Source organism: Melanerpes formicivorus, unplaced genomic scaffold (assembly GCF_026170545.1).
Source record: "Melanerpes formicivorus ecotype bairdi unplaced genomic scaffold, bMelFor1.0.p_v2 SCAF_92, whole genome shotgun sequence".
NCBI lineage: Eukaryota > Metazoa > Chordata > Aves > Piciformes > Picidae > Melanerpes > Melanerpes formicivorus.
This window is the reverse complement of record NW_027142444.1, coordinates 2,323,932-2,341,844: the sequence shown is the minus strand read 5'-3', so window position 1 is coordinate 2,341,844 and position 17,913 is coordinate 2,323,932. Positions and strand designations below refer to the sequence as shown.

The 17,913-nt window shown below is 52.1% G+C and overlaps 1 protein-coding gene across 5 annotated transcripts in view; it reads right to left on the bottom strand.

Annotated features, from left to right (window-relative positions):
* Positions 1-17,913, bottom strand: part of ANKRD17 (ankyrin repeat domain 17) — an 87,362-nt gene that overhangs the window by 54,332 nt on the left and 15,117 nt on the right. The window contains exon 1 of one of the 5 annotated variants that reach the window (XM_068165738.1): positions 11,337-11,425. The exons of the other annotated variants lie outside the window; for them this stretch is intronic. Within the exon in view, the coding sequence (XP_068021839.1) occupies positions 11,337-11,369 (33 nt within the window). The 5' untranslated portion in view covers positions 11,370-11,425. Of the gene's footprint in view, positions 1-11,336; positions 11,426-17,913 lie in introns of those variants that run through there. 5 annotated transcript variants of the gene reach the window in all.

Genomic DNA, 17,913 nt, shown 5'->3' with positions numbered 1-17,913 from the left:
AGAAGGCAGCCCACCCCAGGGAGCCGGGGCAGAAGAGCAGCGTTTCCCCAGGGTCCTACCCGACCCCAAGCGCCCTCCCTCCCGGGCGGGGAGCCAGCGGCAAGGCTCCTGCGCAGAAGAGGCTCAAAATGGCTCGGTGCTGCACAGCAGCAGCCAGCTCGCTCAGATGTGCTTTGCCAGAGCTGCCCCAGTGGTGCTGTGCTGCAAGAACTCCAGTTATTTAACATGTTGCTGGAAGTGCTCAGGGCTCCTCTGAACACAGAGCACGAACTGCACGCTTCCACTACAGCAGCTGCTAAAAGGCACAGGAGAAGCTTCTGGCAGTTCTGCTGGTAGCCTGGGGTGGAACCCGCACAGACTCTCCACCTGATCGCTGCCACAGACCAAAACCCATGCTTCTGAGTGGGTCACACCGTGGGGAAAAGGCTTCAGCTTCCCCCAAAGCATCCTGTTTCCTCTCTTTCATGTGAAAGTGAGCATGAAGCTGCACCAACAGCCAGCCTGAAATCTCCCCGGTCATGATGACAGACCAAGCCTGGGGCAGTAAAACTGCCTTGGCTGGCAGCTGATGAAATGCAGGGAAGCAGCAAAGCGTGGCAGAGCAGGCAACCCACTGCAGCCACCAGCCCTCTCCCTGCCCTCTCCACCACCAGGCTGGAAAGGGAACAAACCCTCAGATTCACACAATGGGTTGGGTTGGAAAGGACCTTGAAGATCACCCAGCCTCAAGCCCCTGCCATGGGCAGGGACACCTCCCACTAAGCCCAGGTTGCTCAAGGCCTCATCCAGCCTGGCCTGGAATACCACCAGGGAAGGGGCACCACAACCTGTTCCAGTCTCTCCCCACCCTCACAGTCAAGTATTTCTTCCTCATCTCCAGTCTCAACCTCCCCTCTTCCAGCTTCAATCCATCCCCTCTCCTAGCACTACAAGCCCTTGCAAATAGTCCCAGAGCCTAAAACACCATCAGGGACTGAAGAAACACCATTGTGCACTGCAAAAAGCAGTGCCACAAGCCAGGCCCAAGCCCTCCTGCCCCCTCCATGGCAGCAGACTCTCTGTGCCTCTGCTCAGCAGAGTGAAGATCTGCTTCAGGAGGACAAGCCCCATCAGTGGCAGGTATCCATCTCTCCCAGCACAGCAAGAGGGGGAAAAACTGTTTGCCTCCCACTCCAGGCTGCCTGTTTTGCCCACCATGTACAATCTCTGCTCCCTCCAGATCAGTTCCTTCTCCTGTAAGACCACACCAGGCAATGAAGCCTTGCAAGCAGGCCAAAGCCCAAAGCCAGCAGCTGTAGCTCAGCAGTTTTTTTCACTGCCCTCAAGGAGGGACTGATGCTCAGCAGCACCACCTCTCCTCTTCCTCACTGTTCCCATCAAACTCCCCTGACAAATCCTCTCAGCTCCTCAATTCTGCTCATACTCCAACATCTGCATCCCAGGCATCAGGTGCAGAGTCACCCAGAGGGCACACAAAGCTACTCCCTCCTTCACTGTGGCTGCTGAGCACAACCACAGCCAGCAAGGGGCCTGACCTGCACAGCACCAGTGGGACTGGCAACAGAAATGGCTTGAAGCTGCCCACATGGGGATTTTCCCTCCCCCACACAAAATCACCAGCAAAACAACCCCTTCTGCAAGGGGGCTTGGCCAGCTGCTCTTCACAGCACCAAGCACTCCAGCAGGAAGGATGGAGCAGCAGAAGGCGAGGAGGACCTGTGGAGGAGGGCCAGGATGGAGGCACAAACAGCTATCCTGTGGGAGCCCAGCTCAGAGCTTCCCCTGCATGAATGAAACCCTGCTGTGTGCAGGGGCTTGTCCACAGCACCACCTTCTGTGAACACAATGAGGAACACTACAACAAATCTTCTTCAAGCAACCCAACCTGGAGCTGAGCTTACTCAGAGCCCTCCTTCCCCATCACCTGACTGGTGAAGGGGCTGCACAACAGGTCTTAGGAGAGGCTGGGGGCACTGAGGCTGTTTAGCCTGAGAGGAGACATCATTGCTCTCTACAGCTCCCTGAAAGGAGGTGTTGAGGGTGGTGCTGGCCTCTTCTGCCATGTAACTGATGACCAGATGAGGAAATGGCCTCAAGCTGCTCCAGAGGAGGTTTGGGTAGGAAATGAGGAAGAATTTCTTTGCTATCAGAGTGGTCAAGGATTGGAACAGGCTGCCCAGGGAGGTGGTGGAGTCACAGCATCACAGTACATTAGAGGTTGGAAGGGAACCTCAAGAGATCATCAAGTTCAAACCCCCTGCCAAAGCAGGATCACTTAGGGTAGCCTGCACAGGAAGGCATCCAGGTGGGTTTGGAAAGTCTCCAGAGAAGGAGGCTCCACAACCCCTCTGGGCAGCCTGCTCCAGGGCTCCAGCACCCTCACTGTAAAGAACTTTCTCCTCATGTTGAGGTGAAGTTTAAAACTAGAGGATGTGGCACTTCAAGACATGGTCCAGTGGTCACAGAGGTGCTGGGTAGAATGGGTTGGGCTTGATGCCCTTAGAGATCTCTTCCAACCTCAATGATTCTATGAGCAGTTCACTGTGTAAGTTATCATACAAGTTTAAGAGGACTCCATCCCCCTCTTCATGCTCTTAATTCAAGGTGCTGTTCCAGGGGCTAAACAAAACCCAAGAAGGCAGCACTGTGCATCTTTCTCCAAGAAGAAACATCACTTGTGTTGCACACATCATCTCTCATGATGCTCCTTTGGGCCATGCTGCACCAAGTGACCAAGAGCCAGCAGACCTGGAGAGGAATGGGAACCAAGAGCAATGATCCAACAGCAGAACTGGAGTTACTGCAAGCCTTCAAACATTTCACAGCATGCCAGCTTAGGAGGGACCCCAAGGACCATCTGGTCCAACCCTTCTAGGTAACAGTCCAGCTGAAATGAGCTGGCCCAGCACCCTGTCAAGATGAGGCTTCAAAGTGACCAATGCAGGGGAATCCACTGCTCCCCTGGGAGATGATCACAGGATGTCAGGGGCTGGAAGGGACCCAAAGAGGTCACCCATTCCAAGCCCCCTGCCAGAGCAGGGCCATACAATCTAGCTCAGGTCACAGAGGAACACATCCAGACAGGCCTTGAAAGCCTCCAGAGGAGGAGACTCCACAACCCCTCTGGGGAGCCTGTTCCAGTGCCCTGTGACCCTTACAGCAGAGAAGTTCCCCCTTGTGCTGAGGTGGAACCCCCTGTGCTGCAATGATTCCAATGCCCAACTGCTCTCATGGGAGAAGTTTTCTTCATGGTGACAAACTTTCCCCAAGTAGGAATGGGAGGTGTCCTCAGAGCACATCTGCTTTCCTCTGTGCTGGAATCTCCTTTCAGTACCTCTCCTCATGCAGCACAACCAATCCAAAGTGGCATGGGGAGACACTGAGGGAGTTCACTAAAACAGTTTGGGAAGATATGAGTAGGTAGGTGCAGAGCCCTGATATGACTGAGTCACTCCTGCCCTCTTTAGAGGGATTTATTCTTGGCCTAGAAAATTCAGTGGAGAAACAGCTCCAGAGGTGTCCCAAAACAAGAGGCCACACTTGGAGATGTCAAAACAGAGCCCCACAAGAAGGTGCAATGGAGCCAAGCAAAAGGCACTGCAGATCTCCCTGCCTCTATTCCCATCTGAGGCCTTTCCTCCTGAAGGGCCTGGCATGGCCTCCTTCACCAGCCTGCCCTTCTGCTGGGAAGTGAGAGGCTGAAGCTACAGCAGGCAAGAGCCAAGTGCAGCATCTGATTAGGATTCCTGCTGTTAGTGCCTGGGGAAGTGAGCACAGAGGGAATGATTTCTAATAATTTCACCTCATTTGGGTACAGTTCTGCCAAGGCTGATAAATCACTGAGCTCTGCCCTCAGCACAGCCTGCTGCCAGCCAGGCCTAACACATGGATTCCTGCCTTTGCCTGCTCTGCTGGGCACTCCCAACTGAAACCTTCTGCATGTTGAACAGATCTCAACAGATCTCACCCCCAGACTCCTGCAGGTAGCTACAGCAAGGCACAGCCATTCCACTCAGCCCCAAGAGATCTCTTTGCTCTCTTGTCAAAAAGGGCCCAGGGAAGGAAACTAAGTCAAGGTGTAAGGGCAGAGCAGAGGCAGTGGAGAGCTTCCTTTCCACTGCTTGCCTTGCATGCTAGATACAGCACTGTGCCAAACCCCTTCAACCCCTGACCCCAGTGTGAATCTCTCCTCTCCCCTCAATGCTTCTGATCACATACAAACACAGCTCCATTTGCTTCTAACTGACTTGCTCTGGCAAAGTTAATGCTGGGGGGAAACTTCAACCCACCACACTGCCCCATGAAGCCTTTCAGGGATACTGAGTCAATGTTTACATGACCACAGCCCCACCAGCAGCTTCTCAAAGCTGCTTCTCCTCTGAGGACATGAGGGTCCACCAGGAACAGCAGCAACACCACACTGCTTCCTACAGCAACATCCAAGATGCTCAGCTTCATCACCTGCTAGCAGGAAAGTGCAATGGAATGGAAGAAAGTGTGCAGTGGCTGTGGAGCCTGGGAGGCAGTGGCCATGAAGTGACAGAGAAGCATTATTTGGCCAAGCCAGCTGCCCAGAGCTCCTTCTCCCACCATACTGGGGCAGTGCAGCAGGTTGGCTGGAGTGTGGGCTCCAGCTCCAGGGCATGGAACTTTCTAGCAGTTACCACAGCCAGAAGATTCCAGCCAGGCAAAGAGCTGAAGAGGTTTCTGCACATGCAGGGAGAAGAGAGATCTACCTTGGCATGGAAAGAACCTTCCCACACAGCCCTGAAAGAAGGTTGCAGTGAGGGAGGGTCCATCTCTTCTCCCTAGTATCAGGTGATAGGAGGAGAGGCAGTGAAATTGTGCCAGGGGAGGGTTAGGTTGGAGATTTCATTGCTGCAAGTGGTCAGGGATTGGAAGAGGCTGCCCAGGAAGGTGGTGGAGTCCCCATGCCTGGAGGTGTGCAAGAAATGCATACTGTGATACTGTGGAATGTGTGGCCATGGCAGCTGGGGACAGGGCTTAGTGGCCATGGTGGTGTTGGGTCAATGGTTGGACTGGATGAGCTTGGAGGGCTTGTCCAACCCAAGCCATTCTGTGATTGGTAGAGGAGGAAAGGATCTATATAAATGCAACTGACTAAAGCATCTTCCTCCATTCTCTTCTTGTTTGTGATTCAGCACCCAATCTGAACTAGCTTAAAAGCCAGGAGAGACTTGGTTGGAAGAGACCTTTGCAGATCACCTGAACCCACTGCCAGCCAAGGCCTTGGTTAAGTTACCCCAATTAGCAAGACACAAGCATGGAGTAAGGCTGACCTTTCAAACAGCAGCTCAAGTACAGAGTGACTTACTGCCTTCAAGGTTGCTCCCACAATAATTGCATTTTCACATTACTGTACCAAGCACAAACTGTCACTGAAAAGACCAAGCAATAAAGCATAAATAACTGGAATGGTTTCCAATTATACCATCAAGCTTGGAATCTCTGCCTGCAAGCCAATGAGAGACAGCCTAAGACCCAAAGAGATCAGCATCTACCAGCTTCTGCTTCTTGCTTGTCACACAAGGGAGGCCAGGCCCAGAGGCTGGAAATTAGCTTCTCCCCCTGCAAAACACCCACCAAATCAGCTGGAAGAGGGGAAGAACAGAGCTCAAAGGCAGGCTCTGCTTTTCTAGAAGACTCCACATGCAGGCCTGTTCCAAGCTCTGTGCCCCATGCCGTGGGAAAAACAGGCAGAAGAGGCCATGCCAGGGGGGCAGCAGGGTCCAGAGGGGGAGGGAGAATCACCTTCCTGTTTTGTGTGAAAGCCCCAGGCAACAGAACGAGCCAGGAGCTTCACTCTGCCTTCCACTCACCTCTGGCACGCTGCAGACACTCCCAAGATAGGGTGGCACCAGCCTGGGTGACTGCCACTGCTGCTGCTCTGTCAGACACAGCAGTGTCAAATGCCACCAGCCAGGAGAGAAGGCAGCAGCACATAGTGGGTTTTGCTCCACACAGAGATGCACAGGAGGTCTGCAAGCTCAGAAAGCTCCTCTTTTCCCCAGCTGGTTCCAGACAGAGGTAGGAAAGGATGTCTACTTCCTCTACCCTTTCCCCAAATCCATGCCAGACAAGGATCTGGGACATCTTGGTCTCCCTCCTTCCCTTCCCTGCACATCACCCAGGGTGGCAGTGCCACCTCCTGAAGCTAAGATGGCTGAAGAATTTCAGCCTCTTCTGTTATCATGTTCAGCTTGTTTTTCTCCAGGCCATTTTGCCTCCCTGAGCAACACTTCAGACCAGGCATGTTCAGCTACGTTCAGCTCTCACTCACCCAGAGAGCTCCTGGAACACAAGTTCACCTCAGGACAATTCAGTCCCACACCCTCACCCAGCAATCAAAACCATTTGCTGCTCCAAAAGCTTGGGCAAAGAGCATGACCAGGGGGCTCCTGACTGCCACAAGTGCAGGGCTTACAGAACAGAAAGTCCTGCCTAGCCTTTGGTAGCACACAGACCCTGAGAAAAAGGGCATCTCTGCTTCAGACCATCAGGCACAGCTTCACAGCAAGCAAGAGGCCAGCTCTTGAGGTACTCCGTGCTGTGTTCTGGCTGCCTTGCCTCCAGCTTCAACAACCCCTGTGAAAAACCATTGCTGGGGTAAACCTCACAGCCTTGAAGTGGGGATCCTCTTCCTCCTTCCTTAAGAAACCTTAACTCAGGATTCCTTCAGAGCAAATCCTATGCCTACTACCTTGGGCCCAGTTAGGAACACAAGCTCCCAGTGCTCATGACTTGGGGCTAGGGGACTAAAGGCAGCCCAGACTTAAAGCCTTGATAAAATTGATACCACTAGCAGGGGTAATAGTCTTGAAAACAACCAGCAGTAGAACTGAAATTAAAGCTCCTTTAGGAAGGTTTTTTCCTCAGCCAGACAACCTATGAACTGCTGCACTGAATCAGTAGCAAATGCTGGAGCACATCAGTGGCCAAAGCTGACATCACCTAGGTGAACTCTTCTGAAGAGGGGGGGAAGATAAGAAGCAAAGCAGACAAGATTAGCAAGAGAAACCATGAGAAAGAAAACAGGGAAAGGATTAGCCAGTTTGGGAGCTGGGAGGTGGGAAAGCTCCCAGTGCCCAGCACAGGAACACTGTAATAGATCCCTGATTTTAATCTGCAGACCAAGAGACTGCTGTGTTTATAAATATTAAAAGCCCTGGCCTGTTAAAACTCAATAAACTGCATGGCAGAGGCCTCCCTGATCTCCAAACGTGCACTGCAGGCATTACTCTTCCATTTAATGGCTGCTCCTGCTCCCATTGCAGCCAGCAGCCAGAGCAGGGGCACCTAGGGCCAGTCCCACAGAACACAGCCAGGCAGGTCTTGACCATCTCCAGAGAGGGAGGCTCATGGTCATCCTGAGGTCCACCAGGACAACTGACTGCCCAGGCACTGCACCTGCTCCTTCAGAAAGGCCTTTCTGCTCTCTCCCAACAGCCACACAACCCTTAGAGGAGGCTGCAGGAGGAGGTTTGGAGGAGCTGCCTGCACTGTCCCCAGCCTGCTCTTGAGCTCTCAGCAGGTGCAAGGCAGCCTGCTGGGGAGTGATGTATAAAGGAGCAAGGCTCTGTTTGGGGATCTCGAGGTTATGTGGCTAACTCTTCCCTGAAGGATGGTGGGGGAAGGCCAAGCTTGCAGAGGAGTCCCCAGATTCTGTTCCCAGGTCAGAAGCAGGGACGGTTTGCAGGTGGTTTGTGCAAAGTCCCCACTTTCTGGGGAGCCCTGGGAGCAGTGATGGCCCTTGCAGACCTGAGCTGCTGCAGCCTGCCAAAACCCCAGGGAAGGGTTGGTTAAGCAGCTGCCTGAAAGGAGGCTGTAGCCAGCTGGGGGTTGGTCTCTTCTCCCAGGCACCCAGCACCAGAACAAGAGGACACAGCCTCAAGCTATGCCAGGGGAGGTTTAGGCTCAGGGTGAGGAGAAAGTTCTGCCCAGGAAGAGAGATTGGCCATTGGGATGTGCTGCCCAGGGAGGTGGTGGAGTCCCTGTCCCTAGAGGTGTTCAAAAAGGCTTGGATGTGGCACTTGGAACCATGGCTTAGTTGTCAGGAGGTGTTAAGTATTAGGTAATAGGTTGGACTTGATGATCTCTGAGGTCTTTTCCAAGCTGGGTGATTCTGTGATTAATCTCATCATGCACCCCTGTGCTCAGCCTGGGCTGGCTCTGCCCTGCATAAAGCTTCTGGTCACCACATGAGCTCTGATCCACTGTCCCTGCTGGACTACTGAAGATGTAAGACATGACCCTTTGATAGCACCTCTTACCAACCCCAAGGGCAGCTCCACACCAAGCAGCAAGGTGGCATCTTGGGGGTTATTAAAACAGCCCCATGGCCCTAGCAGAGAATCAGTAAAACCTCCTGCAAGTGGGGCCCACTCTCCAGAGCACAGCAAGAACTGGAGGGTTGTGCACAGCCATTTGGAGTCACAGTTTAAGGCAGGTGAGAGAATGACCTTCAGCTAGAAAGTTGAAGGGAACTGAACTTAACTGCACTCAGCAAGTCCATGAAGAAACTGCCACATGTGGGCTGGCATTCTACTCCCATCTGCCTCTCTGAAGTCAAGCACAACCAAACTTGTGGAGAACCTGAAGGTCAGAGACATGGTTGCTTCTCTTGCCAGGTCTCAAATCAACACAGGGAATAGAAATGCATCCCTCTGCTGCCATAAGCTTCCTAAGTGGATTTCTGTGCCCTCAGACCAAGCTGAGCACTACAACACAGGCCACATCTATCAAGACAAAACATGCCTCCCCTGCTCCCAGCCCAGAAAATGCTTCTCTTGACTAGCTCAAGCATCAAAACCACAGCTGCAGGTTTATGGCTCTCTTTGAATGCAGCACCAAGGTCTCCTGAAGCATAATTGCTCTTTCACTAGCACATACTAGCCCAAACCTGCAAGGTTACACCAACAACAAAAGCCTTGCTGCCAGCTAGGTCACCCATCAACACAGAAGTCTGGCCAAGATACACCTATCAGAAGAACCAAATGAGCAGAAGCTGCCTGCAGATTAACCCCCTGGTGCTTCCATTTTATTCAGCTGCACTTCCACAGAACACATCCAACTCCAGATTCCAGCAGAAGAGCCAAGAGAATGTCCATCTTCAGCCTCCAGTAGCAAAGCCAGCTCCAGCTCTGCATTAAGGACAGCTCCTTTGAAGGTGGTGCAAGCACAGGGCAGCCAGGATGCCACGTGAAACCCTCTAGGCTGGTGGCCATCTCTGCCTGCAGCTGCATTAGACATGCTGAAGAGCAATTTTAGCTTCAGCCTCTGCTAGGAGAGGGCTGGGGAAAAATACTTCCACCAGTCATGAAACAAGCAAAGGCTCTGCTTTCAGCCCAGTTTACTTCTTCCTCTCCCCAAGGAAGCAGCCTTCACATTGGGGCAAGCTAGATGGTGTAAACAGTGAGTTACTGGACTGCTCCCCACCTTAACTCACAAGTGATTTGTGCCCCAGAAGCAGCCACTCACCTCTTGCAGTCAGGACCTCAAACAAACTCAGCCTCAGTCACCACATTACCTCAACAAGCAAGCTACAAACCCCTCCTCCTTCCCCTGTTTTAAACTACAACCAGCTGAGAGGACAAGACACTCCTGATGCTGGAAGGGGGGAGATTGAGATTGGAGATGAGGGAGAAATTCTTGAGTGAGGGCGGGGAGAGACTGGCACAGGTTGCCCAGGGAGGCTGGGGATGTCCCCTCTCTGGAGGGGTTCAAGGCCAGGTTGGATGAACTTTGAGCAAGCTGTGCTGGTGGGAGGTGTCCCTGCCCATGGCAAGGGGCTGGAACTGGATGAGCTTGAAGATCCCTTCCAACCCAAAGCATGATTCTGTGATTCTATGCATTAATTTCACATACTATGGAGTTGCAGATGACAACTGCAGCTAGGAAAAAATGAGTGAATTATCTGTCAGATGGCAGGAAGCCCAGCTCACTTCTGCTCTATCTCACCAGAGAAAAGCAGCCACATGGATACTGGTAAAAATGCCTTCTTCACATTATCTGCACCAGTTTCTTGCTGGTTAGTAAGTTGTGTTAACATTCTGGATGTCATGATGTCGAACAGTTCAAAGGCTCACCAGGCAGGTGACACCACTCTCCTCCTCTGGAAGCTCTCAAGGCCCATCTGGATATGTGTTCCTGTGTGAGCTGCCCTAGGTGGCCCTGCTTTGGCAGGCAAGTTGGACTTGATCCTCAGAGGGACTCCGCCAACCCCTGCCATTCTGTGATCCTATGACTATGAATTTTACAGCAAACTCAGGATGGCCATGAAGGAAACCAACCTCTGGGCCAAGCATCACTGGAAGCAGCCTTTTGGGTGAAGAGCAGCAGGTTCTTGTGACAAGAAGGATGTCCCCTCCCTGGAGGTGTTCAAGGCCAGGTTGGAAATATTCTAAAGAAGCCACCTGCCAATGTAATCACTGCTTTGCTTGCAGGACTAGGAAACCCACAAGAAAGGTGACAAGAAGAGGCATTTCCTTCAACTATCTGAGCAAATGAGACCTTGAGCAAGCTGGGCTGGTGGGAGGTGTCCCTGCCCATGGCAAAGGGGCTGGAACTGGATGATCTTGAATCTTCCTTCCAACCCAACCCACTCAAGGATCCTATGAGTCTATGAAAATATCATCTGGAGTCTCTAGGGGCCTGGGTCCCCTTGAGCAGAAGTTTCACGTTGTGATTCCCAGGCAGGTCTCTCTCCCGGGGCTGAAAGAGCGTTTTTGAGTGCCACTCTCCAGAAGGGAAGATGTCATTCACTTCTCGATGCAGAGGAGGCAAGGCCAGGCTGCGCTGGAGGCGGCTGGGCGCTGGGCAGAGCAAGCCCCACAAGCCCAAGGCGCACCCGGGGCAAGCCAGCGCCGCAAAGGAGCAAGGAGCAGCAGGAGGCAGGCGCTGTGCGGCGGGGCCGAGGCCGGGCAGCCGCGCTGCAGTGTCAGCCCCGGGCACCGGCATCCAGGAGGCACCGAGGGCTCCCACAGCGCCCTCTCCCCTCCCCTCCCCTCCCCTCGGCAGCACGGCTCCGGTAGCCGCGTCCCCGCCGAGCGCACGAGCCCGGCCCGGCCAGGCCCCCGCCGCCCTGCCGGGAGGAGGCCCGGCCCCGACCTAGGCCCCGAGCGCGCGGCCGCGGCCGGCGCCAGCCCCGCCGGGGCGCGCTCGCTCCCAAGGGCGGCGGGGGGCGGGCGGGAGGGCTGCCGGCGGCCACCGGGCTCGGTGCGCCCGCGGCCGGGCGCTTCCCCGGGGCTCGGCGCCGCCGCCTCTCCCCCCGCCGACCCCGCGCCCCCCTTTGTTCTGCGGCCCCGGCCCGGCCCTACCTCCAGGATGTCCTCCAGCACGTACGCCTCCATGGCGGCCCCGCCGCCCGCGCCCGGCCTCACCGCCCGGCCATGCCCCGCTCCCTCCCCTGCCGCCCTCCGCCGGCGCGGACGGACGGACGGACGCGCTGCCGGCAGCCGCACGCTCGCTCCCCCCCGCTGTCAGCAGGGGAAGAGGAAATGGAGCGTTCCACCCTGCGCGGGGCGGGCACCTACCAACGCGGGGCGGGGGGGCGCCGGGCACTGCCTGCCGCCGGGTGTGGGGGGGAAATAAAGGAGAAGTGAAAAAGAAAAACAAGGAGGAAAACGAAGAAATGGGGGGAAAAAAAATAAAGTATTAAAAAAAGAGAGAGAGTCCAGGAGGGAAAAAAATTACTCCAGGGAGAAAAGAGGGGAAAAAAAGAATCCAGGGCGGGGGGGAGGGCGGAAGAATCCAGGGGGAGAAAGAAAAATTAAGATCCAGGAAAATAGAAATAATAGAGTCCAAGGGAAAAAAAATCCAGGAAAAGAAGCAAAAAATAAAGAGGGGGGAAAATAGGGGGAAAAAGGGGGGGCAAGCACAGGGAAAAAAAAAAAGGAAATGAAATCTTGGCAATCTGAAGCCAGGTCATCAAGAAGATTCATAGAAATCGTAGAATCAGAGAATTGTTTGGGTTGGAAAAGACCTCCGAGATCATCGAGCCCGACCATGGACCGAGCACCACCACGGCCGTTAAAGTCTTAGCTGCATGAGGGAAATGAATCACCCAGACATCTACAGCCACAGTTTGCTTTCCGTAGGAAAACGTTCGTGCAAGAAAGCAGAGGACAGAATCCCATGGCTCCGCTGCAGCAGTGCTTGTAGGTCAGCGCTGCTAATGCCCTTTGCAACCCCATGCCATTGATCGTGCAGCCAGGCAGCTCCACGCAAATCTCAGCCCAAGTCCTGCCAACCCGAAGGATTTCTTTGTATGTAGAGAACACCAAAGCAGTCACCACCTCCCACTCACCACTCCTGTCTCCAGTCTCCCCAGCAGCGCAGAGGAGATACCGTTTAGCACACCAGAACCAGCCCAGAACACACGACTTAGCACTTGGATGTGACAACACGCCAAACGTTTTCAAATGGGAAGGCAGCCTCGCAGGGGAACAAAAGAGGTCATCTGTCCCACACAAAGCAAACCCCATAGCATCATCTCCTCCACCATCACAGAACGATCACACGACTTGGAAGACAAGCAGCAAGCTCAGCCCCAGAGCTGAGCCCTTTCCCATCCCACCTGGAAGGCAGGGGAGAGTTCTGTTTGCAGCAACCTAACTTCATTTACAAAACCTTAAGGGAAAAAAAGATCCCGAGCTCCTCAGGGTGTGCTGCACCACCAGGTGTCAGGTTCTAGGGGGGAGCAAGCAGGGCAGCAAAGGAACTCACCAACTCAGGACTCCACCGAGCAAGTCACACCCAGCATTGGTTTGCTTTCACACTCACAATCCCAATAATCCAACTCATCTCATCAACTAAACCGAGTCTCCGTCACTGGAGGTGTTTAGGAAGAGACTGGATGGGGTGCTTGGTGCCATGGTTTAGTTGATGAGATGGTGTTGGGTGAGAGGTTGGACTCCATGATCTCAAAGGTCTTTTCCAACCTGGTTAATTCTATTCTATTCTATTCTAGTCACTCTTTAGATATCCAGGATTCATTTCTGATACTTCTGCTGTGTGATTTGGGGCTGTAAAACACACATCAAGAAATGGATCTTGAAGAAGTTTTGCACAGATGAACACAAATCCATTTCTTCCTTGCTTCCAAGGCCAGCTCTACAAATTCCTTCAACCAGCTGTTTTTGTTAGGAAAAACCCAACCATGTTATCTTTTGGAACCATCTCAGCTTCTGTCTAAAAGAGGCTTTTGCCTTTCTCTGAAGGCCATGACCTAGTCAGTGCTCTCCTCTATTAGTGCCCACTGCTAAGAGCAGGCTGAGGTCCCTTGAAACAACACAGCTGTCCATGTCACCCTCATCCATCGTGTTTTCTTATTACACTCTGAAAGCTCAAACACAAAAATGCTCCCCACATAGAAGGTGGGAGGATAAACACTTCAAGTGCAGCTTGAGGAGACAAACTTAGCATAGCAATGCTTAAGAATGGGGGGGGAAGTCCAAAGTCAAGCTTGTTAGACCAAGGGGAATCCCAAAAGAGAGTTCTATGAAAGCCAAAGCCAGGGATGATACAAACCAAGACTGGTTTAGAACCCTAGAAGGAGAGGGGTTGGAAAGGACCAAAGCAGGATCCCCTAGGGCAGGTCACACAGGAACACATCCAGGTGGGTTTGGAATGTCCCCAGAGGAGAATCCACCACCTCTGCTGGCAGCCTGCTCCAGCACCCTCACAGTAAAGAAGCTTCTTGTTAAGTTCCAGTGAAACCTCCTGTGCTTGTTTGTACCCACTGCCCTTTGTCCTATCTCTGGCCACCACAGAACAGAGCCCAGCCCTATCCTCTCAACCTTTACCTACTCATATACATCTATATAGCATCCTCTCTTTTTCCAGGCTGAAGAGTTTCAGCCCTCAGCTTCTTGTCAGTAAGTGAAGATTTGTTTTGCCTTCAGCAAGTATTTCTCATTCAAGTGCAGAATTAGTTTACTTTGTGCTGTGGTCCCCACACAGCACTGGGAACTAAACCTAAGTGGAAAGCATTGAATTCGACCAAAGGGAGAAGGAAAGCATCTGTAAGGACACAGTGGCTCCTGCAGGATGAAGGAGTGGGGCTAAGTGCTCAAGAGCCAGTGGGCAGTTTAAGAAGGTTCTTCACTCCATCTTCTAGCACCACAGAGCCCCAGGAATTCTGAGCTCTGGCTACATCACTCTGAGCAGAAGCTCTCCCACGATTGATCCGAGAGAGATTCTGGCACCCAGAAGTGTAAGCATCTGAACAACTGATCAGACAATTCCCACTCTTATATCACAAAAGCACATTGTTATCTCTTTCCAGCTGATCAAGCAGTGCTGGTCACCAACTGTCCCACAGCATATCAACACACTTTTTTTGTGTGTGTGTTTTCAGAGCCACAGAGCTCAGTGTCAAGGTTGGGTGGTTTAAACTGCATCCCACGCAGAGGCTAACACCTTATTCAGCAGAACCAGGAGGCACGTTCATCACTAAGAAAAACAACTGATACTGAGGTGGGAAAACAGTTCAAAATAGCCCTTCAATGCAGTACAAAGTATCACTCTGTTATCCTCTCCAGCATGGCTTTCCCAAGCATTTCCCTTCCCAGCAGCAGGCAGGGTCCTAACAAGATGACCTCAGACAGAATCAAAAAGCTCCTGAGGCAGCTAAGAGCAAAAAGCAGGGTGGCTTTCCAGCCAGGATCCTGTGCCATTCCAACTTCCTGCTCAGTGTGCAGCACCAAGAGGCCAAAATTCCCCCAGAGTCCTCCCCACACTGAGGCACAGATGATATTTGAACGTGCTGAACAGGACAGGATGTGCTTGCAAGGAGAAGAGTGACATTTCCCATGGATTAGAGACAGGTTCTCTCTGATCAGAAACCTCAACTCATCCACAAAGGGGAAGCTTCATTCATTACAGCTTTCAAATGAGCAAGTTTCCCCTTCCAAGACATGGGAGCAGTTGTTTGTATGTCAGAGAAACTTTGAGTGGTGTAAGGGATCTTTGGACAGCTTCATCAAAGACTACTTCAAACCTGTGTCTGTGTGAGTGGATGAAGCAGGGAACTCAAGTCACTCTAGATGCACTCCTATTACTGCTCAAGGAGAGAGCAGAAGCTATGCCTTAGACAAGAAATCACCTACAAAATGACCACCAAAAGCCAAATGTCTTCACCAGCCATCACGTCCTGAGGGATGACCTACAGGAGCCAGGGCTCCCTTCATTCTGCCTTAGTGGCTGCAGATCATCAAAACAATGCTTTAAAAGGAGCAATCTTACTAAAAAGTCTTAGCAAGCTGGTGTCCCTCAGAACCAGAGGCAGTTCCTGAGGCTGTTCTGCAGTAAAATTATCATAAAGACAGCACAGCAAGGGAGAAAAAAAAAAGGGGGGGGGGGGGCAAGAAGCCTAAGTTAACTGGGAGACACTGATGGGTAAACAACTCCAAGTGACACACTACAATTATCCACCACCCAGCACTCAGCTCCTCCTCCTCCTGCTAACACTGGCTTTCAGCTCTGTGTTGGGTCCATTTCTGCCTTTTTTTAGGGAGTGATGATCCTCCCACACACCTTCATTTCGTTGGACTAAGCCAAGCTCTTCCTATTTGCTCTTAAGAGTAAAAACAAGAGCTTTTCACAACCCTCTACAGCTAAGTCTGCCCTGAGTGTTTCCCCAAACAGACACCCAGAGGGTACACACTGCTCCAGAGACACATCCTCCCCTGTGCACACACCTTCCACCATCACAGCAGCAGCCAGAGCAGATAACCACTAAACTTCCCTGCTACTTCTCCTGTCATCATCTTGGGGTTTTCTTTACATACAAGAAATCATCTTATACCTCTGCTTCATAGCAGCTCCCATCACTCATCACTTGCTGCCCTTTGTAAGGTCCCTTAGTTCAATGGCAACACCAAAGAGCTTTGAACCCACTCTTGCAGCTTCTCTTTCCAGGCAGATCCAAACCCCTTGCCCTTGATCCTCAGTGCTAGTGACTGCAGAAAACCCAAGCCAAAGATGCCAAGCCCCCCCAAGCCAAAGATGCCAAGCCCCCCCAAGCCAAAGATGCCAAGCCCCCCCAAGCCAAAGATGCCAAGCCCCCCCAAGCCAAAGATGCCAAGCCCCCCCAAGCCAAAGATGCCAAGCCCCCCCAAGCCAAAGATGCCAAGCCCCCCCCAAGCCAAAGATGCCAAGGTCCTGCCCCTCCCCTGCTTTTTCACACAGGATGCTTTTCCCTCCCACAGCAATCCCATCTCCACAGTGCTTGAGTGAATTTCAGATCTAAGAAACCCACTTCATCCTTTCAATTTTCATTACTGGGATTGCAGGCTTTGACCTGATTAAAATTCTACCACTTTTAAAGACATCCTTTTATTCCCATTGCTTTTTACCTCGTTATCCTCTTAATTCAGTGCCTCTGAGTACGTCAGAGTCGTGTGCCCAAAGCTGGAGGGGAGCACTCGCTGAGCTTTACAATCACAAGATGCTGCCCATCCTTACAGTCCTTCTTTCAGCTCTGGTACTCCTGCAAGGAAACTTCCACAAGGAACACACATTTTTTTTCCCCCTTTTCTTCTGCAACAACTCTCTGCCAACTTTTTTTTGACCATCCAAGATTATTTCCCACTCAAAAGCTCAGCTTTCTCCCAGGACAAATCCTTCCTTTCTGTCTTCACTTGGCCTCGGGCAGCAGCAAGGCATTCCAGACCCTTCTGCCACATCCAGTGTTTTCTCTTCATTCAAGTCTTACTCATTTTGGTCAGCAGACAAAGGTGGATAGGATGAAATTCTTTTCCTTGAGGAGCCTTCACATGGTATTCTTGAGACCTAGGTTTTCCAGAGCTCCAAGGAAACTAGCATCTTTGAAAGGTGTCTGCACATAACTGCCTTTGCAAGTGCCAAGATAAACACATCCCCAGCTTTTTATGTCGATTGGAAAGGCTGCATAAAACTAAAAAGGTTTGAAGGCTGCCTGTTGACAGCAGGCTCTGATGTTTATGACCTGTCTGACGGAATAAAGCTGCCCCATTCCCTTCACAGCCCTCCTCAGATCTGCTCCCCCTCAGCAGAAGCTCTGCGCTGGAGCAAAGGAGACTTGGCAGCCTGCAGGAACTATCAGGTGCTGGTGGGATCAGGGAAGGTGACAGCTCCATATCCAGAGACCTCTTTTCAAACAGCTATTATCTCCTGCCAGGATCAGTTGGGGGATTTCAGCTTTCACATTGCATTACCATTTCATAGCAGATCTCTCATTCCAGCACTCGCTTCCACAACTGACAAACATCGGGAAGCTGAGCAAAGAAGGCTTCACCAACAGCACTCACAGGCTCAAAGCAGCAACAGTCGGCTTGCAGCACCTCTCCCAGGAGCTCTGAAGGGAAGGGATGTCAAAAGGCAGCTCTGACACTGCAGCACTCAAGGTCCAAGTTAATGTCCTACAATTCTATTAGCAGCCTCTTACTCTCACACCACTGATCTCCACACAGAGTAGATGTCTGGTGTAAGGATATTTGTGTAATAAGGGCTTCATCCATGCCTAACCAAAACTGACATCTAAATACAGCCTAGCAAGGGAGCAGCAGTCTGGCAGGGAGTGAGGGAAGCCCTTCTCAGCAGCAAAGAGCCTCCTTCTCCAGCAGGTGCTTACATCAGCCCTGGTTTGGATGTCAGCTTTGCAAGCATGAAGCAGGGAGGCAACCAAATATCTTTACTCATCCATAGCACTGCCCTGAGGATGAACTGAACTAGAACACCATTAAAACCAACTCTGCCAAGACACAGGCCTGCAGTTCCACCTTCTCCTCTCTCTGGTGTCTCCCACCAAAAGAGCCCCTGTGATTTGGCTGTGGAGGAACTACCCAAAGCAAACTCAGATGCAGGCAACAATGCTGCAGAAGTAAGGCAAAAGAACACAGCAGCAAAAGGGTT